Genomic DNA, 21,810 nt, shown 5'->3' with positions numbered 1-21,810 from the left:
TCTATCAATAAAAAAAGGGGCCTAGCTGTTATAGACATATTCAACAAGACATGAAACTTCATCACTGCCAAGTGTGCCAGTATAAAATGTTGACTCAGATAGTTAAATAATTATTGAAACGAGAAATTTCTCTCTGCTTGTCAGAGTTCCTCGGATAGGTAAAGTTTCCTGTCAAAGCTGCTAAGCACTTCATCTGCAGTACAGTTACTATCATGGTATAAAATTTACATAGATATGAATTATTCATAGTTTGTTAAAATGGGAAGAAGAAATTGATGTTAAGATTGTGTGTGTGTGTGTGTGTGTGTGTGTGTGTGTGTGTGTGTGTGTGTGTGTGTGTGTGTGTGTGTGTGTGTGTGAAGAGGAATATTTGAGCATAGACTATATTACATATTCATTAACATGTCTTCGAACACACATATGTGTAGTATGTTTGTTTTAACCTAAATCTAGGTAATGAATGGTCTCTGTTTATCTGTGTTTTTTTGTACAACGCTGCATATTTTCACCTACAGAAGGAGAAATCTTGTAGGTACTGTTTCTCATTTGGTTCAGATACCCACTGGGATGTATTTATTCAAAACAGGTTTTAATGAAGTCTCAGTGGTAACATTTCATGCATCCAAATTGCACCCAGCATTTTAACTTAATCTTACGTGACACAATTTTACATACTCATACTGTTTTTTTTTCTTTTTGATGATGTTGGTGGTATTCTGATTCTGATATATGCTAATCATGTTTAATTTCCATAAAACAGGACTGCAATCTATGTGCTGCTGCTTGTGTTTTGTAGTGGATCAGACTGTTAAGAGCTTTTTGTATGATTTCTTAACCAGGACTGAGAGTTCATCTGGAAGATTTGCTGAAGGTTGCAAACCTTACTTTGCTCCTGCACTCACACCCCCACTAACACATGACCATGACCTTTTATACGGCTACATAAATGTATGTAGAGACACGTTATTTATGCCACAATACCTCAATGCACATATGTTCCCTACCACATAGTCACTCTTTCTTTCATACACACAACACACACAAAGACCAAACAGCATTTATCAGCAGCCAGAATGTTGACAGAAAGTAAACAGCACTGCCTCTATCAGCCGATGTGTATCAGGGCTGCTGGGACCCCATTCATTCCCATTATCAATGATTACCACCACTGAGTGCTCTTCCTCCCCCTGATTTTTATCTGTGCTTGCAAGCCAAAAGATCTCTATCAGACACCACAGTAACTACTGCTTAAGATATGAATGTTCACACTGTGTGTCATCATTTATCATTATCTATAAATGCATAGGTGCACTAAGAGGGTGAGGTGGGATGGCTGGGTGATAATGCTGCCGAGATGGGCAAATCATTCTAAAAAATAGACTCTGCTGTGGCTTAAATGTGGACATTTGCAGGACCTTTTGCACATGTTATTCCCATTTCACTGTTTCATTTGCTATATTACTAGAAAAATATTAAAAAATATTGAGGCGCTTTTCTCCAGTGTACTTGGAATATGGTTTATACTGAGCACGTACTACACAGGACTGGGGACTGCGGGGTCCAATAGAAGAAGCTAGTTTTTACTGATAGCCTGGGACCATGGATGAGTAACTTTCAGAGAAAGAGATGGAGAGTCATGCTTGTGAATAAAATTGTCCTTCCAGTCTCTTCATAATTTTGAATGGGAACCCCTGCGCATCTTGGAAAACATGGCCATCTCAGAGAAGGTGAGATGGATCAGGCTGACTGACACACTGATTACCCTTGACAGTGTTGTAAAGAAAAGAAGTTTCAGCAACAAATAAGAAAATGTGAGGACATTTTGATTTAAAAAAAGGAGATCAGGGATCAGGGATAACAGATTTATATAATATAATATAATATATGATATTATGTTATTCTCTATTTAAAATATATAATATTTATAAATGACACTGCATGTATTTTTTGAGACACCGGCAGTAGTCAAGAACACTATGACAAAAGACCATCTGTTGTTCGTAGCTATATTACCACACACACACACACACACACACACACACACACACAAAGATGTGCATTCAGTCAGTTAACTCAGCAACTTTACTGACTAATAGACTTTCTCTTAAATTTTCCTAATCTTCCTGCTTTTTACCCATTAAGGTTTTGTATCAACCTCTTTACATTACTGATTACATCCATTATTGTCAATGCAGATGGTTGTATGAGTATCCATCTACAAGTCAGCATATGGAGCAAGGGCACATTGCTCTTTTATCCTCTTAGCCAGCACTTAGTGACAGACACACATAGATGTGCACACCCACATACACAGATGTGTAGATATACTGTAAGTCGTGACCTCTTTCCTATCCTTACTTTTTCTCAGAGACCTTTACTTTCCCCTTAGGTTTTTGCTCTCTCTTACTTTTTGCTTTCTTTAACAGACTAATGGGAGAGATAAAAAACAAGGTACAGTGGGCACCATCTCAATCCATCTCCATAAATGACACAATTAGCATACACATCTTTTTCTGCAGTCAGAAGCACAGACGCTTCTTGTATCAGTTAGATTAAACAATATAAATTTTTCAACAAAAATATGCCTAAACAATGTGTGTGTGTGTGTGTGTGTTTGGAGGGGGGGTTGCATTTACTGCTGAATTATGTAAAAAAACAAACAAAAAAACAAAACAAAACAAAAAAACGGGGGTGATAATAATGAAATCTGAGCAGCCTTTCTCCTGTCATGAAGTAAGATGCATACAGCTAAACCCAACAGTCCACCTGATATAAAGCAGGAAGCTAGTAATGTAAGCATGGGACAGATAATGATTAAGTTAAGCATCATTTCAGCATCATTTCATTGAAGCAGACAAACTTTTCTTATGAAATGCTAAGAAGCATTGATAAGCAGCAATTTGACCATATAGACTGTAAGTTGGCAATAAGTGCGGCAGAGTGCAGCAGCAGAGAAAACCGTAAAGCGGGAGTTCAGCAATTTATGACACGGAGAACAGTGAAGCAAGCTGTCACATACACCCACTGCTTTCTGTTGAAATATTTCTTGAATGGTTAGTTGAACATGAAGTGTGCAGAGAAAATGGAAATGTGACAACCTATCATACAAGACAAAAGCCATCGGTTTCCCATGATGCCAATATTACTGGGAAATGATTATGTGAATGAGCTGTGCGCAAGACAAATCCCTAAAGCCAATATACAATATTATACTCTGCTAGAAACCTGGTTGACAGTGAGATGAAAGAAACCCTCACGCCCACACCATAACAACAGGGGGTAGTATGCCACAAAACCTTTTCAGACCTTAACTCCTAATATGCCAATATGAGTTCCTATTACGTTCATATTTCACCGCGACTTAAATCATCAGCATGAAAGCATTATATTGTAAGTGCAAAACAACAACAGGAGAAAAAGGAAGCTCAGTCACAATAAGAGGTAATTCACAGTTATTGTGGAACATTGAATTCCACAATGAGAGTTCAAGGCTCTGCAGGGTTCCATAGACAACAATTTGCTCAATTTTACTGTTATTACATTTAAAACAAATTAGCACAATAAGTGAGAGAAAATGTAATGGTAGGAAAAGGTTTTTATATCTTTGTATTCCCAGCCACATCAGAGTTCTCACTCCTGCACTCATGTCTCACTTTAAAATCTACATGCACAGTGGACGGTCTGATGATTGGAGTATTGACATACTGTAAAATGACATAAAAAATGTGTATACTAATCTTCTAGTTCATAAAGGATTATGTCCCACATTCTTTTTAGAAATATCCATCAACTGTGAGTTAATCTGACCAGGCACACAAACACATACGTAGACAGACAGTCCGACACACTGTAGAGTGAGGGGTTCAAGGGTTAACAAGCATTACATACACGGTCATAAATACAAGAGGGAAGGGAGGAGGTTAGAGGGATTTATGTAGCTATAACATCTATTCATCTGTGTCTATCACTAAGACAAATAATGACTGACCTTCCACCCATCCAATGGCTACAGCAGATGGACAGAATGAATTGCTATACAAACAGCACATCCCTCATCGCTCGTGACAAGTAAAGACACTATACTGTAATGAAATTGTAGGCAAACATAAATCTATAATATATGAGTGTTATAATAAGTTCAGAGGATACCACGTTGCAGTTCTGTTGTTATATTGCAGTCTGATGTCCAATTTCCTTTTATGGTGGTAGTCTGGTGGCTGAGGTTTCTTTTAGTACTTTGTTAAGGGTTGGAAATAGAAGGATTTTATTGCAGTGGTACATTAATGCAGCTCTTTTATATGCCGCAGTGAAAATAACATCTACAAATTCTGCTGCGGCTTAATGATTACTATCTCCCATTTTAGCTCTGTATTTTACATCTCACACTGCAAATCTTACTCTTCCCTTCTCTTTCATTCAGCGTTACTTCCTTTGACCTTTGCGTCCATCATCTTACTCACCTCCTGTACATCAAATCAATTCCTGCGAGTGTGTTTTTTTGTACTGTATGTACTTTGGCTGCTCAGTGCACAATCTCCCAAATGACTTGACCTCCATAAATGATAAAACGGGCTTAGATAAAAAAGGGAAAATGTAATATTTGTATAGAAGTGCATTAAAGATGTCATGATACCCGTGAGACTCCTGTCATTCTTTCTCTTTCACTCCTCCTCCCCCCCTGGCCTACCCATAAATAACAAATAAGAAAAGAAGAAACATATACAGTAGAGCTAAAAACACAGAGTCATAAATACAAAGAACAGCCACTGCCATTAAAACACCCAAGAGAAAGAATTTGCCATTCCAATGCATAGCCCCTGCCCCTTACCTCCAATCCCCCTCATCACAGAAGAGGTCCTCTGAGACTGGAGGAACATCTGCGTGAAAGCCCCGTGATCTAACCCAAGAGACTCAGCCTGACTTAGTCTATCCTGGCCTTATATCCATAAATGGTGCAAATTATACCAATGGCAGAGGCCACATCATGGAGGTTACATTAACCTGTGCACTCTGTGTTGCTAAGGAGTGCCCTATGCTGTTATGATATGACAGTGGAGTCATGTAGACTGTATCATGTTCTGGCTCAATGGCTTCAAGTTGAATGATGTTGTGGCTGGATCCAAATGGAAATATTAGAATGTGGACATATGAGAGACTCACAGCCTATTGTGATATTAATATGCATGCTAGAGAAACATAGCACACACATATGACATGGTAAGGACACATATGTGTGCATGCATATGCATACAAATGAATATGCATGAACTGCGCCGATACACAAGCCTTTTTTTCATACGCATCAATGCATGCTTGCATGCATGCGCACATGTGGGGACTCACACACACACATACATTTACATTTACAATATACTCAAATGTGGCACACATACATGATTAATTGTGTGCTACTTGATATAATGCAACAGCGCTATCTTCTGTCCTGAAGAAAAACTGCATGACGGCAGCAAATTGACTCAGTGTGAACAAGTGTTGCTCTCTGTTTCTTTTCTTCTCTCCTCTCACTGATGGTAATCTGCTCATTCATATGAATCAATATTTATTCATCTGATCCAATGAGCATGGTCAATAACACTTGAACATGTGTGCTTGTATATGTGTGTGTGTGCTCACTTTAGAGTTCATGAATAACCCACCCACGTGTATAAGGCTGGGAGCCTGAGGTTTCTGTAGCTTCATGACCAATATTTCAGAAAAACGCCTCTTTCAGCCCACGCTCTCTCTCTTCTCTTTACTTTCTCTGTTTTTCACTGCAATCCTCACCTTACCCTTGCCCTTAATCATTCCCTCTTCTAAGCACACTCACTCACACACACACACACACACACACACACACACACACACACACACACACCATCTTGCTTAAATCTCTTGCTCATCCTCCTATATCTTTTCCATTCAATCTCCCCTTATCACAGCTGTGTTTCTCTTCCCACCCTCTCCCACATATCCTTCCACCCTCTGTGTTTCTCGATCTCTGTCCGTCTCCTCACTCCTCCCCTGGCATCTCCCTCCACCTCTCTCTGCCTCTGTCTGACGTCATAGCAACCGCAGTGTAAGATCCAGGGCTTGCTGGACAGTGCACATCACTCCATCAAAAAATTATGAAGACAGCCAGACAGATGAGCACTAGAGGAGGTGGAAGGAGGAGGCAGAGAGGGACAAACCGTGCCACACCCACATACTCTGATGTGTAGGACCGGTGCACTATTAAGGCTTTGTGGCCGGCAAGCTGTGGGCAAGGTCGACTTTAGGCTGCAGCATTTTAATGATGTGACTCATTGTGGCATGGTGCAGTAAACTGAGCATGCAAGCAGTGCAAGAGGGTTGGAATGACCAAAGCAGCATCATTCTGATGTGTCAGAAGGCAGAGGCAGAAGGGAGCATTTTAAAGGAAGAGAGAGATTGAGGGAAGGCTATGTAAGGTGAAAGAGATTTTTTGGGGGAAAATTATAAAGTAACTTTTCACTGTATGTAAGACACGATGGAGTAAAAATGGAGGAAGAATGTAGGAAATGAGGGATGAATTGATATGAAGGTAAAGCCAGAGACACAAGTGATTAGCATAAAGGGTTATTGGCTCCTGAGTCAGGAGGCTATACAACATGTCTTTTCATGTACATGTGTACACAAACACACACACATCCACACACACACACAATCTTATCTTTTAAAACAAGTAGTCAAAATGCAGTCTCTCTCACTGCAAAATTTTCAGCTCAAGCATCAAAGCTACTGTCACGCATGAATCCTCTGTGAGATAGGAGAAAAGCTTATTATTGGGATCTAATGCCCATTTACAGGCTGACTTCCACTGTACCCTAACTAACGTGAGATAACACATGGTACTTTCCCTTAAGGCTAGTTTGTGCAACAAGAGCAACCAAGACTGCAATTATAATATCTTTAGGTGTGTGTGTGTGTGTGTGTGTTGTGTGTGGAGGTGGAGGATGGAGGTAGCTTGTGGGGGCTGTAATAAAGGGAACATATACAGTATGCTCTAAGGTCTCTCTTTCAGTGGCTGAACTATGATGAATATGCCAATGTGAAGAAGGCTGTGCAATCACAACACTAGAGACATGTTGTTGAGCAATAGTGTAAAAGCATTATGTTGTATCAATCATTGTTTTGATTGATACAACATAATGATTGCAAAATTCATTATTTTGAAAAAGATTCAATGTTGCAACCTAATTCTTCTATTTCTGTTATTTTCTTTTATTTTCATATCCAGGAAAAACCAAGCAAACATATCTTCCTGTTTGATTTAGTAATTTAATATGTTGGTTAATTTAATATTTGTGGGTCACATGCTCAGTCTTAGGGGTAAGCGAAGTATGCCAGTATCATTGGTTAATACTAATTAATAATATTTGATAATATAGTTATTTTGTTGGCATGTGAACCTTTTAGATAAAAACCTGGTCATGAAATGATCAAAGACCAAACAATAAAACAGATTTTTTTTTTTTGCTCTTAGGGAAACATCGTAAAAAGGCATCGCTCAAAAGGTTGAAGTGTCAATTAAAATAGCAAAATAAACAGAAAAGTAACAGCCATCAATACAGACTTAGACTCCCATGACCATCTGTTTTGTTGGCGATAAACTGTCCTGATGGTGCTGCTGCTTTAATTTCACATTATGATTAATACTGTTGTGAATCGTGACTGGTTGGTTTTCGTGCTGGATGAATGAGGTAAAGGCCGAGAGAAATAATGAATGAACGGAACAAATAAACGTCGTGTGCCTACGTCATCCATTGCTGCGCGGAAGGATATTTTCAGTAAATAGTGTAGTTCCGGGATGTGGAACTACTTCTCCGGATGGAAAGGGAAAACCGTGAGAAGCGCAAGGATACAACGGAGCTACACGTCGCTAGCAGGTGCACAACGCAGGGAATTCACAAATACAGGACGAAAGATGGCATAGCATATGGTGTTTTCCCGTTTCCAGCGACAGAAGACACGTCTGCCATAAACCACAACCGTGTGCTTTCACTAGAATAATGTCACAGTAAGTGAAGCTAACAGGCTGTTGCACACCGTGGTATGTAACTGTTAGCTTTATGCTAATGTTAGCATGTATAATGGCTAACAGCTGACAACTTAGAATGAATACATTACAGGCTCCTGAGACGGGTGTTAGCAGTTTTACCAGTTCGTATGCAAAGCTTATTATCGTGCTGTGCGTTTTATGTAGTAACATGTGTAAGAACATTTAAATGCAGTCGACCAAACATATTGCCATTGAAAAATTAAGTATTGCTCATTATACAGTCTTTTGGCTGTAACTGACGTCAGCCGGGGGTTTGACGTAGTTTTGCTAATGATGAACATATGCTGTCTATAGGGTCGTGACCGTCATAATGTAACGCCAAGTGAGCAGAATACTTTGCTAACACCTGAGTTGATATTTTGCTTTATCATGTGTGCATACCACCTTCAAACGACTGCTTTAAGAGTGACACCTTAAAAGCTAATGAATGATGCCGTTTATAGAAAAAAAAAACTACCATAATTGCTACATCCTAACATGTGCTGCTCTGCTGTGTGTACTCTAACCACTAATGCCAAATTCAGTAGAGTCACTTGTTGCTGTATGTAATCTAATGTCGTATGGCTTGTTGCAAATAAATCTGTGGTACAGAAGGCTGCACAGCTTTAAAGTAGACTGATTTAGAGCTGTAAGTTGTTATAAAACCTCCTTTCCCCTGCTGAATGGTCTTTCTACCTCTAAGCTCTCTGTAAAGTTGTGGGTTTGGAGGGTTTTCCCCATATCTTCTTATTTCCCTGCTCTTGAGGAAGTGACAATCCAGTTAACCACAGTGGCACATGCCTAGATGTGACGCGTGGCAGTGTGTGTGTGTGAGAGAGATGGAAAAAAACAGTCTGCCAAAGTGAACAAGGTCCTGTCTATCATTATTCAGCCAAAGCTAACTTGGCGGGGAATGAGGCAGTAATTCTTAAGCATACATGGCTGTGTAGGTGGGCGTATTCACAGGAGGAGAACATGAGTCACCATTGTTGGGGTTACTGTGAAGAACAACTGGAGGAGGTGTTTGGGTAGGGGAGGGGGTATCAGCTAGGCAGGCAGACAGGAAAACACTCCCAGTTAAGAAGGTAAAAATAAAGATATGCTCCCACTGTTGTAAAAGGAATGGTTTACAATGTCCATACATGTGCCCTGTCTGTACAACAGGATGTAAATCTTTGCTTTTCTTCCAGTAGGGTGTTGACCAGTGTGTGCAAACATAGCTGAGCACAGTCTCAACAATGGAAATGGAGATCTCCTTTTGTTCAGAGAGAATTGGGAAGACTTTCTGTTATAGGCCCAGCCAAGTCCTCTGCTAAGTCAACAGAAATTATTTGGTTTCTTCTTCTTTCTTTTTCATCCTTGGGAGAAAATGAATAACAAGACTACTATATGTAAAAATGTGTTAGGGCTCTTTTATGCAACTGACAACATTAACTGTAATGAATGGAGTTTGGTTTTCCAATGGATGGGTTTTTACTGTATTGCTTTGCTAGTGCGTTTCAATAGTGCGTTTCAGTGCAGTTTTCACACACCTTGATAGCAGAGACTATATATATACCTGACAGTACCAGTCAAAAGTTTGGACCTTCCCATTCACTTGAATGAGAAAGTATGTCCAAAATTTTTGACTGGTACAGCTTTCTAAATGTGAAAATTTTCAGGTGTCTTTAGTCCTCTATGATAGTAATGAATGTCTGACTGAATGTCTTTGGGTTGTGGACTGTTGGTTGGTTCTATTTTTCTTAAGTAGAGCCCAACTGATACTCAACTTTTGAGGCAGAAGAAACCAATATTCTAATTTGAGATTTAAAAAAAGGAAAGATAAGATATATTTTCTTTTCCATACTTTTTGGTGAGGAGTCTTCAAATTTGGCCATAATGATGAAAGATTTATTGAGGTACTCCAATATTTTTGATATTATAAAATGAAAAATATATAAATATTCATATATAAATATCATAGCCTATAAGTTTAATGTAGGCTATAGCCTACATTAAACTTAAAGAAGGATCAAATATACATAAACATGCAGCCTATTAAACACTTATTTGCTGCAATCTCTTTTTCCATATCTGTCGACATATACCAAACCTACATGGTAAATCAGTATCTTCAGATAGTAATGGCTGGCTTCTATTCTTGAGTTTATATAGGGTACTTAAAAGGTGATCTTAGCATATTACCCTTCAACTACAGAAACAGTTGATGCCCACACCTAGCCACCTGCATTTAGACTATGGACATTCAACTTTCTCTCTGAAGTTTTTCAGATGTGCCATAATTCTTCTCAAGAGAGATCACCATACCTTCCATTGACTCAGAAATCAAGGATTAGACATGAAAAACTGCTTTCTGTGCGCCAACACTCACTTTTGCAGCTGAATATTGCTGTTAGATTGTCAATATGTGCAACAGTTTGCAGTAGGGGTTCTGTCATGTTGCCTTTCTTGGCAGGAGATTAAACTGTTCTTGTAAGAGAGTAGCTAAAATCCCAGGACTCCCCTGAGCTACACACAGAGCTAGCCTGAAAGTACTTGGCCATCCTCCAAACCTCAAATTGATTTCTCATCTCTCTTAAGTCCTAAATCCCTCTTCAGATGCCGCAAGCTTGCTGCTGGAATGAATCATTTTGGCGGGGTGTTTGCATGCTCGTGAGCCTCTTTTGCAGGTTATGGTTGTTATGCTGTGTCTATCTTTGTATGTTTGCTGGGGCTTACATGGCAAACAGTGTCCCCTCTTATGCTATACTGCGTATTTACATGTTTTCATTGTGATATTTTGGTGAAAGAGGAGAAACCGGAAGACTTTTGCAGGAATCTCTGGAGACTTTGTTGCCACGGACACATCATAGTGATAGCCGTACTACACACAAATGTGAAACCAAGATGCCAGGATTTTATTAGCATCTAAATTCCCTCCCTCTGTGCTATGGCTTGATTGATGTACAAGCTTTGGCTCTGAATCTAAAAAAATGGTGGTGACGCTCCAATAATCAGGGGATTGGTGATTATTCTGTGCTCAAAATTTATTTGGACAGCTGCTCATTTGATGTGGGTATTTTGGATCTGCGGTCTTTGGCACTGACTTCCAGTTTAAATATGTGTTTCTATGCAGCATGTTATTCATAACTCTACTATTCTGTGGTCATTCAAGTGCGTATGTTCCAGTGAGCCATAGACAATTTTCCACCCTAGTGGACAATAAAGATATATTCTATTCTCTTCTATTCTGTCGTATCTAAAATGGGACTCCATTTTACTGTTATTTTGAAGCTCATTGGATGTCATGCCTGCTGATTTTTGCAGACAAAGGAATACTGACAGAGGAATTGTGATCAAATAAAAACACACTATTAATAGGAGAAAGATCATGTTTTTTCATGGTGAGTTTGTGTGTTTATTACTCACCCTGCAAATAAAATGCTGTAAATATGATTATGATTATCTAATTGTGGACTAGCCAGTAGAGCAATCTATTTGTTGACCACCCATGTAGCCCTCACAAGAGGACCATGCAGTGAAAGTTGCTGTCAGCGCCATATTCACAAAGCCTTATAGAGTTAAACCTAGTGGTGAAATTCTAGGACAATTACAGCAGTTGTGATGTACAAAGAGTCTTTGTTATGAATTTCTAGTTAATAGGTCTGTTTGTAAAATTTGCCCCAGGACCTGTACTGTCTAAAAATAGAACATTAACACACACACACACACACACACACACACACACACACACACACACACACACACACACACACACACACACACACACACAGACCAGTTAATCGAGTTAATTAGCCTCTGGTAAATACAGCAGTCATATGGCCAAGACAAGAGACACCAGAATGTTCCTCTTTCTCTCTCTCTCAGCATCTTTTCCTCCCTCACTTACTGTAATTATACAGAACCTCTGAACCTCCCCATTCAGTCTTGTTAGAAGAAGGAGCTTTACTTTATGACAGGATTTTTGGATTTAAGTTTGGAATCTTTCTTCATTGTGAAGGTACTTGCATCATTTTTTAACAACAAACTGTGTTTAGGGCAAGAACAGGCAAGTTTAGAGAAAACACGCTGTAATAACTTGCAATCAAGATGGAAGAGGAAGTTGAGGCACAAACTTAATATGAAGATTTTAAGATATTGCGTATCAAAAACGAAGTCAGCAATGTACGTAATGCTGGCTAACCAGATGTGGTGCATTAACTGCAATTACTGTATATAACATAGTACCTTTATCCTCAGAGCTGTGCTATGCCTTACATTCACTGGTAAACACATGGAGTAGTTTGAATTTCAGTGTCCTCCTCAAGGAGACTCCTACATGCTGTTAGGAAGTGAACTACCAACCTTTTCTTTTCCTCTGTTTGTCTTTTCCATAGAGTGGCTACTATCTGCTGACCATTTTTCTCCAGAGTGACTGTAGTCTTTCCGTGTTGAAGACATCACTCTACTACCCAGTACCATGTCAGGTATAGATCTCAATTTGAAGAAAAGTCTTTTTAAATGTGCCTCTTGTTCTCAGCAAAGCTTTTTCATGTATCATACTGTATTTTCTGTTTCTATTAAGTGTCTCTCTGTTTTAGGTACCTACACACCGGCCCCTGGTGGGCCCTTCTCTGCTCTCACTCCAAGCATGTGGCCCCAGGACATTTTGGCCAAGTACCATCAAGTAAGGATGCAACTTCATATGTTTTTTATGTCCAAGTATTTATAAGAATAGAAATGTTATGGCAAAAGAAAAAATACTCGTATAAAGCATGTCAGCTCTTAATAAACAAAATAGCGGAAGATAACATTACAGGCTGTGACACATCTGCTTAGCGTGACAGAATATAAAGACAAACTAAAACGCTGCAGGAAGCTTGTGTCCATGTGACACTGTGACACATGAACTTTTGTGCTAACTGACATTTAAGATGTAAGAAAAGCTGTTGTCGCATCTTCAGCATTATTATTGACTATTTTCTAATCAAGTCATCTTTCCTTTATGAGATGTGGACTAAATTAAATGCATGTTATTTGTTTTTCTCTATAGAAAGACCTCCCAGAACAGTATGAACTCCAGTATGATGAGTTTGGCTTCAGAATGGACACTGAAGGTAATTTTTTCACTCACATGGACATTTGTACACATTGCCATTTTTTTTTTTGAAACCCTCTCAAAAAACATAAATGGAAATTGTCATATCTGGGCTACAGTGGCTGCATTATGTACACCAATTGAGTGCATGTGATCTCAAAGTTTTGACTGCAACTAACTGAGTTGCTCTTTCACTACTTTTGGTCTTTGCTGGTGGGGAAAAAAATATTTTATACCACTAAACATTTGTGTTTTTTTAATATATCCTTATATATTATTCTCTCTTTGCTCAGACGGTTCTGAGCCCAAGTCCTGGCTGGGCACTGAAGGCTCACCCCAGCGTGAAGACCCCCAGCAGAGATTGCGCTGGCAAGCCCACTTGGAGTTCACCCATAACCACACAGTGGGTGACCTGACCTGGGAGCTCATTGCTCCAGTCCTTCCGCGCTCCGAGCGCCTTCGTTCCCTGGTGCTAGGCGGCATACCTCACAGCATGAGGCCACAGGTAAGTAGAGTGGCACTATATTTGGCTAAAACACTGCCCAAGATTGCCAGTTACTTTTAAATGTAATAAGTAAGAAGCTACAGAGCTTTAACGATGTTCTGTCTGTTAGCTATGGATGCGTCTGTCTGGAGCACTGCAGAAGAAGAGGACTTCAGAGATCTCTTACAGAGAAATCATAAAGAACAGCTCTAATGATGACACCACTACAGCTAAACAGGTAAAATCCCTAACCGCAGGTACATGTCTGTGTAAACAAACATACTCCCATTGCAGTTAAGCTACTGTAAAGAGCATACTATTACCTTAGAACATGCCAAACGAATATCAGAAACAACTATTTAAATTAAGTCCTATTTATACATGACACAATTAAGCATAGATTTCTTAAAACACTGTACAGCTCGAAAAATAATTGGATGAAGCAGATTTGCACAGGGTATGCACATTATGTCACAGTATGTGGAAGTTGTCACTATCACACACATAGCAGTCAACATTTGCCATGGTGCATTCAAATGGAAAAAAACCCACTGATAACATGCTAAAGAGCTTTTGTGCAATTAACTGTACAGTCTTGTTTTGCCAGTAAGTGGAGGTTAGGAGGGTGAAGTCAATGCAATACCTTTTTTATAATGTGTTATTTCCTCATTAGCACACAGGTAAGTCACAATTAAGTGAAATGAAAATACCTTCAAGATAGGTCTTAGATAATGGGGTGCTTACATTAACAAAGGTGAATGTGACTTTATTAAAGCTTTTTTTTTTTCTCCACCTCCTCTCCCCAACTTTTCTCGCTGTTTATTGTAATAATGATTTGACAGTCCCTTGTTAACCTCTGTCTCTCAGATAGAGAAGGACCTGTTACGAACTATGCCAACCAATGCGTGTTTCAATAGCCTGACCAGTGTTGGAGTGCCAAGGTTGAGACGGGTACTGAGAGGCCTGGCCTGGCTTTATCCAGACATTGGGTACTGTCAAGGCACTGGCATGGTGAGAACACCTACATACAGAACCTGATGTCACCGTAAACAACTATATTACACCAGTCAGCTGAGTCAACACATAAACAGACACACTTAAAATTTGTATTTTGTTTACTCACAGTAACACCTCCATTGTACATCATCCTTACATTTTGCTCCTGCCTTTTCCATCTTCACTGTTCCCCTTTTCATTGTCTCACCCCCCATCTCTGTATCTTGATCTCCCAAGGTGGTTTCCTGTCTGTTGCTCTTTCTGGAGGAGGAGGATGTGCTATGGATGATGTGCGCCCTGATTGAAGACCTCCTCCCTCCATCCTACTTCTCATCCACCCTGCTGGGTGTTCAAACAGACCAGAGGGTTCTCCGACAGCTCATTGTTCAGTACCTGCCAGCCCTTGACCGCCTTCTGCAGGAGCATGACATAGGTAAGGGTAGGCAAGGGAGAGATGGAGCATGTGTGGCTGTGATGAATGGAAGAAGTAACTGTGAGTGAGGGCAGGGGATGGGCATTAAATGTACCTTGTAGCCTTCTGAAGGGTTTTAACTCAAATAAAATATGACAGTTATGAGATGCACCTGTCTGAGTTTGTTAGCGAATTCTTCTGAATTAATGACTGTGTTGAATGAATATACACGGTGTTGTATATTATAGATAATCCCTTCTTTCTCATACATCCAGAGTTGTCACTGATCACACTGCACTGGTTCCTGACATCATTTGCCAGTGTGGTGGACATCCGTCTGCTCCTTAGGATCTGGGACCTACTTTTCTACCAGGGCTCGTTGGTGCTCTTCCAGGTCACACTGGGCATGCTCAAGATCAAGGTATTTGCACTACACTGCATACTTCTGATTCTTGACTTCCTGATACATTTTATTTTGTGCTGAGATGCTTTAGATTCTTTAATACAAAGATCATGTTGCAGCGTTTTATGTCAACAGATATTTCTTTGTTACCTACATTACATTATTATTTCTAGATATTACCGTCCCACACCGACTATTCCCTTTTGTTAACAAAAATATCTCTATATGTTGACTATTAATCCTTGTGAATTTCACTCCACTACCCCAGGAGGAGGAGCTTGTGTCATCAGAGAACTCTGCGTCCATTTTTAACACTCTGTCAGACTTACCAAGCCAGCTGAGAGATGGGCCTGCAGTTCTTGGGGAGGCTATGAGGCTAGCAGGGACACTGTCCCAGGAAACACTAGAAGCCCACCGACACAAGCACCTAGCCTACATCCTAAATGAACAGGCCCAGCTCAACAATGGAAACAACACAATACTCAACTCCAATCTCAACAAGGTCAGTCACTGTAGACTTTACAAAGTCAGTGTGATGAAATATCAATATTTTTTGTCAGAAATTAAACAAGCAATGTGAAGATGTTTGTGTTTTAGCTGTCCAAACTACAGTCACATATTACCATCATTGGATACTGCCATAAAGTGTTTTAGACAAATTAGAGGGTGTGTTAATTTATTCTGTGTTTGTATATGTGCAGGTGGTGAGGAGACAGTCCCTGCGCAGAAAGTCCACCCTGAGCTCCCTGCTGTTTGGGGAGGATGAGGCCGAGGCTCTAAAGTCCAAGAACATAAAACAGACAGAGCTGGTGGCTGCCCTGCGAGAGGCCATAGCCCGCACTGCAGATCATTTCCATTGTCTGGACCCACGCCATTCCAGTACTGTGAGTTCACATACTGCAGTACATGAACAGTCTGGTTTATGTCCTGTTGTGGACCAAGTATAAGTCAATCTGCCAAAATGAGAGGGACATTAAATGAGGCATCCATTCATTTAGTAGCATGTCTGACTAAATGTTTAAGTCCTAAATTTAATATACCATCAAATCATGGCATTCAGTATAGACACTTTTGATACCATTTCTCCTGCCTTTTTTCTGTAGGACCTGACTCCTGACTACTCCATGGAAAGCCACCAGCGAGACCATGAAAACTTCCTTGTTGTGTCCCGTAATCGGCGGAGACGGGCAAAGGCATTGCTGGACTTTGAGAGACACGATGACGATGAACTGGGCTTCAGGAAGAATGACATCATCACTGTGAGTTATGACACCCACACAGACACATACAAACGAAATTCTACTTCCTGTTGTTTGTAACCATGTACACAAATTGCACATCCCATTCATGTCCCTGTGTAATTTTCTTTCTCTCAGATCATCTCGCAGAAGGATGAACACTGTTGGGTTGGAGAGCTCAATGGCCTCAGAGGTCTGTGCTTCTGTGCTTTTATGTATCAACATCTACTGTTGCCATATGGGTAACTGATTTTTTTATAATCTGTCTCAAGGCTGATTTAACATAACTTTTTTGGCTCTTTAACAGGTTGGTTCCCAGCAAAGTTTGTGGAGATTCTAGATGAAAGAAGCAAAGAGGTATGGAAGTAGTTCATTTACAGCTTAATAAGGCACAGTGCTTTTAAATAGGTTGGTTTGCCTAGCAGATGTTCCTTAAAGTTAAATCCATGTGATATTTGTCAGTGTTTATCTTAGTTTCCTCAGCATTTCCCTTCCAGCATCCTGAATATTAATTTATAATGCGTCATAAACATTGACTGGTGCTCTTCTGTCTGTACCCAGTACTCATTAGCAGGCGATGACTCTGTAACGGAGGCAGTGACAGATTTGGCCAGAGGGACTTTGTGCCCGGCCCTGAAGGCCATCTTTCAGCACGGTCTCAAGAAACCGTCTATACTGGGAGGGCCCTGTCACCCCTGGTTATTCATAGAAGAGGTATGAGACTTTTTTTTTTTTTTTTTTTTTTTTAAATCCACATGGCACCATATTACAATTGTTTCAAATTCCTACATAGGACTTAATCATTCTTTGTCCTCTGGGTTTCTCTCAGGCGGCCAGTAGAGAGGTAGAGAGGGACTTCAATTCTGTCTACTCCAGACTGGTGCTGTGTAAAACCTACAGGTAAAACACAGACACACACATCATTCTGTTTTCATTTGTTCTGTCAAACTCTCTGTTCACACAAACATTACAGATGGGTGTAGGGGATTTTAATCTTTTATAAATAAGTAAGTGTTTTAGGAATTGGATCATCCAAACACTTTCATATGTGGTCAGGGATGCACTTGCAATGTATTTGCAATATAATCCTAAATAAAATCAAGCAAGTGTTATGTGTATGTGTTATAGCAGGGGAATGAGAAATCTACTTTCAGTATGTACACCAGAGATGTATTTTATTGTTCCAACATTGCAAGGTTAACAATTTCTTCTGGCATTAACCAGGTTAGATGAAGATGGGAAAGTACTAACACCAGAGGAGCTGCTATACAGAGTGAGTATGTGTTATTGTAATTAGTTTTAGCGAAATGTATTTTGTGGACCTAAAAAGCTTGTCTCAGCTTCCAACAATAAAAATGTTTATTGAAAGTAGTGTTTATCTAGTGAGGCCTAGCCATGTCTGTAAATTCAGCCTGTAGAAATGAAGGTTAGTAGGAAGTGCATGAGCACCCTCTGTCTACTCTTCCCAGGCAGTGCAGTCAGTCAACATGAGCCACGACACAGCACACGCTCAGATGGATGTCAAGTTTAGGTCTCTTGTCTGCGTCGGCCTCAAGTGAGTTTTCCACACACACACACACACAGCATTAAAATCATCACAGTCGCTCTGTACTCCCTCTGGTATCAGAGAGTAGAAGCTTAAAAATGTGTCCACACATGAGCAAATGTGCTATATGCACACACTCAGGCTGTTTGGTTCCTAACATTTATCTAACCCAACAGTGAGCAGGTGCTGCACCTATGGCTGGAGGTGTTGTGTTCCAGTATGGCCGCTGTAGAGAAATGGTATCATCCGTGGTCCTTTCTTCGCAGTCCTGGATGGGTTCAGATCAAGTGTGAGCTCAGGTAAGAAACACATTATTATAAAACTGTTGTATTTCAATTTGGAGAACATCAGAACAGCTAAAGCATCCAGTGTGGTTGCAAACTCAGTACTGAATTTCTGGCATCCACATCTAACACACACTATCCAGTATTCTGAAATGTCAACTAGTAATCTATAAAGGGATTAAACAACAGAGAATTAAATGAAGAGGGGAACACTGTATATAATTAAACATGTAATGAACAGTCTACTGTTGTTTCCTCAGGGTCCTATCAAAGTTTGCCTTCAGTCTCTCCCAAGATTGTGAGCTACCTGACAAGAAAGAGGTGAGTCAAGGGGATTTCCACAGCATTCCTACATTAAACAGTAGTAAACTCACTATTCAAAGACAATATATCAGTCCTCAGGGGAGAAAACTTTGTCTTTATGCTGTTTAAGAAACCCCCTATTCTGGAGGCAGATGTTATGGATGTGCTTGGTTCAGCATCACCTTTTTAGTTGGGATCTCTTAACATGTCACAGTAGATGCTGTAGTATAGTGATTAATTACAGTAGTTTACTTATCTACACAAATCAACTCACTGTGTGAAGTTGTAAAGGTGCAACTGCACCAAAAACTTGTACCTGTTATGAAAAAGGCCTGTTAAGAAGAGCTGTTTATCTTGGCACTTCTGAGCTGTACTTCACCTTTGAGTCTCTCCAATTTCTGTTGTTATCACCATTCATCTTGTAAATTAGATATTCTCATTTCAGTGATCAGTGTTTCTCATTTTGTGAAGCCCCCTGACATTTAACAATGTGATAGTAGTCACCATAGGGAAAGTAATCATTGCTGCATTGCTCTCTGTGTGTTGAAAGTTAAAAGCATGATGTACTTCTGGCCAGACTCCAATCAGTGACATCAAAGCTGCCATTTTGCATCAGCCCTCTTCAAAATTGATGATTTGCATGTAATCTGAAGTGCAGTATGTTGGAATTACCCTCTCTGATGTAGTGTTGATTTTGTCTTTAGGTAATAGTTGTCCACATGTCCTTTCTTTTCCAGGAGAACGAGCAGAGACCATTGAAAGAGGGAGTACAGGATATGTTGGTGAAACATCATCTCTTCAGCTGGGACATTGATGGCTAGACACACAACAAAAACCTTCTGAATCCTACCGTCCTGTGTCTGTGTGTATATTTGATCTGTCTCTTCATCTGTTTCTTACACACTGGAAACTGTAACTTAGACACCATTGTCTGCTTTTATCCCTGGATGATGATGACACCCAAATAATGATGACACCCAAATAATGATGACTCTGAAACTCTCATGTCATCATAAGGTCCACTGGGTGGTATGAACTGAAGTATGTGTGCATTAAAGTGCATAATTACAAGACAGTTTCTATTCAGACTCGGTGTAGGAGGTTTTGCAACATGGTTGAAACTATATGAAGTTTTACAAGTAAAACACTCCTGTAGTACAGAACGGTCTGTACCCACTGGCCTGGAACACTTAAGTATTTCTTCAGTAGTCACTACACTGGCTGTTCAGCTTTTTATAGCTAACTGGGTGTTTGTTTTGTGCAGGAGTGAGACGTACAGTACATCCTCTTGCACTGGTTTGTGTCTATGTAAAATGCAGTGTCAGGTTACCCCACAACAAACACTGGACCTTTGGCATGGTCCTAAATTCCACATGACCCTGTAAATTCCAAAATATTAAGACCAAAACATTCCTAAACATGTTACAAATTATTTTTGAGAGGAATGCTACTTACCTCAGTATCATGAATTCCACAAAATATTTCATTAAAGTCATACTATGCAGGATTTTCCTTAAAAAAACAAAACAATGTATAGACTTGTACAAAAATAATCCCTCTCAATCGTCACCTATGACCCACTAGAAGGTTGTGGCGGTGTCTGTATCTACAGAGACCTTGTCATCTACCTGTATTTTCTTATTATTTTGCTGTGTTCAGGATGTTTCTGGCCTTCAGCCTTTGGGTAGTTGTTGTTTAGCCCCCAGCCAATAAGAGCATGCAGGCTGTGAGTGTGGGACTCTATAAAAACGTAGCGACATAGACAAGAGGAAGCTACAAAAATGGTGGACACAGCACCGATGTTCTGCTTGTTCAACAGATACAGCAGCGAGTTGTAGTCAACTCGAGTGAAGTATAAGTGAAGTCTGTTTCATTCTGTCTGCTATGGACTCTGTGCTCTGCAGCAGACTGCTGTCTGCTCTGTGCGTGTGTGTGTGTATAGCTCAGCCCCGCCTTCGTTCATACAGGCAAAGAGCAGACAGAAAGAATGAGCCGGAGCGGAGGGGCCAACTTTGAATGTTGTTTACAAACAGCAATCAACAAATCCTGCATAGTATGCCTTTAAATACTAATGTTGCACATGCCAAGTAAAGCCTTTTAAACTGTGATATGAGACTATATGTTTGTGCTACCTTAAGAGTGGTAGTGAACAGTCTGCACTTGTATGACATGATGTAAATGAAGCAGATAAATACTTTTTGTGTTACAGTCAAAATAAATGTTACATACATGTTTTTCTGTATAGAAAGTAAACACATCTGTCGCTTGTGACTACATGTACCTTGTAAGTTAAAGAAATTTGACATAGAACTTTATCTTTCTGATCTTGACATACTGATTTCCAAATTGACCTCGAGTACTTACTTCAACCTGCATCAAAAAACAAAGAATAGCCTGTGGATATGTATTCAAACTGTGGACTAATAATAGATGATAAATGAGGACTTAAGAGGATTGATATGTGAACAAAATTGTAATACTTTTGAGTAATCTGTTACGACAAGTTTGTTCATAATTAATTATGTTGTGATATTTTTTGGATATTTGGTGTAAACAACTTTTAATTTCAGGCAAAGATTTTGTTGTATCAGTTGTTATTCTTGCCAAGCCAATTGGATCTTGGAGGTGACAAGATTGACATAGTCATGTAGTTTCAGTTAAGAGTTTTTTTTAACTTACATTGTTATCTGTAACTTTCCCTTGTGCAGAAAACACAATCAACTTAGTTTCTGGTTTTACATGATGGTAAGTTATTGTAGCCTGTAAAAAATCACATTATGTTATCAAAAATGTACGACTGAAAGAAAAAACTTGTGTGGCAGTGACTCTTATAAGACTGAGACCACACAGTAACACTCCTGGGCTTACTGTACATAAAATATGACAAAGTATATTGGAAAAGAACACTATAAACACATGGAAAACCCATTCATTGTCCTGTTGAGTTATTCCCAATTTTAATATATTTTTTACACACTGTCATGAATTGTATACTGTTAAGATTTTTAATT

General features: G+C 39.6%; 1 protein-coding gene across 2 annotated transcripts; it reads left to right on the top strand.

Moving 5' to 3' along the window:
• The first annotated feature begins 7,816 nt into the window (after window positions 1-7,816).
• sgsm3 (small G protein signaling modulator 3) lies at window positions 7,817-21,727 on the top strand. 2 transcript variants are annotated; one of them, XM_067571115.1, is made up of 21 exons: window positions 7,817-7,904; window positions 12,433-12,522; window positions 12,637-12,722; window positions 13,089-13,152; window positions 13,427-13,638; window positions 13,748-13,855; window positions 14,485-14,628; window positions 14,851-15,046; window positions 15,301-15,446; window positions 15,697-15,930; window positions 16,130-16,312; window positions 16,532-16,687; window positions 16,805-16,859; window positions 16,974-17,023; window positions 17,228-17,380; window positions 17,496-17,566; window positions 17,891-17,939; window positions 18,136-18,221; window positions 18,389-18,511; window positions 18,757-18,817; window positions 19,537-21,727. In XM_067571115.1, exons 2-21 carry the CDS (start codon window positions 12,516-12,518, stop codon window positions 19,618-19,620), a joined length of 2,268 nt encoding a protein of 755 aa, XP_067427216.1. In that variant the 5' UTR covers window positions 7,817-7,904; window positions 12,433-12,515; the 3' UTR covers window positions 19,621-21,727. The 2 variants fall into 2 exon arrangements, with proteins under 2 accessions (XP_067427216.1, XP_067427215.1); XM_067571114.1 differs by having other exon boundaries at window positions 7,828-8,035.
• The last annotated feature ends 83 nt before the right edge of the window (window positions 21,728-21,810 follow it).

Source organism: Thunnus thynnus, chromosome 17 (genome assembly GCF_963924715.1).
Source record: "Thunnus thynnus chromosome 17, fThuThy2.1, whole genome shotgun sequence".
NCBI classification, from domain to species: domain Eukaryota; kingdom Metazoa; phylum Chordata; class Actinopteri; order Scombriformes; family Scombridae; genus Thunnus; species Thunnus thynnus.
The sequence above is the reverse complement of the archived record's forward strand: the minus strand, read 5'-3'. Positions and strand labels throughout refer to the sequence as shown.

What these genes read in the sequence shown, in the direction of transcription:
- sgsm3 (XM_067571115.1), top strand. An exon ending in TTTTGGCCAAGTACCATCAA is followed by an intron (nt 12,723 to 13,088) that starts GTAAGGATGCAA and finishes TTTTCTCTATAG; the next exon opens with AAAGACCTCCCAGAACAGTA. An exon ending in CTTCAGAATGGACACTGAAG is followed by an intron (nt 13,153 to 13,426) that starts GTAATTTTTTCA and finishes CTCTTTGCTCAG; the next exon opens with ACGGTTCTGAGCCCAAGTCC.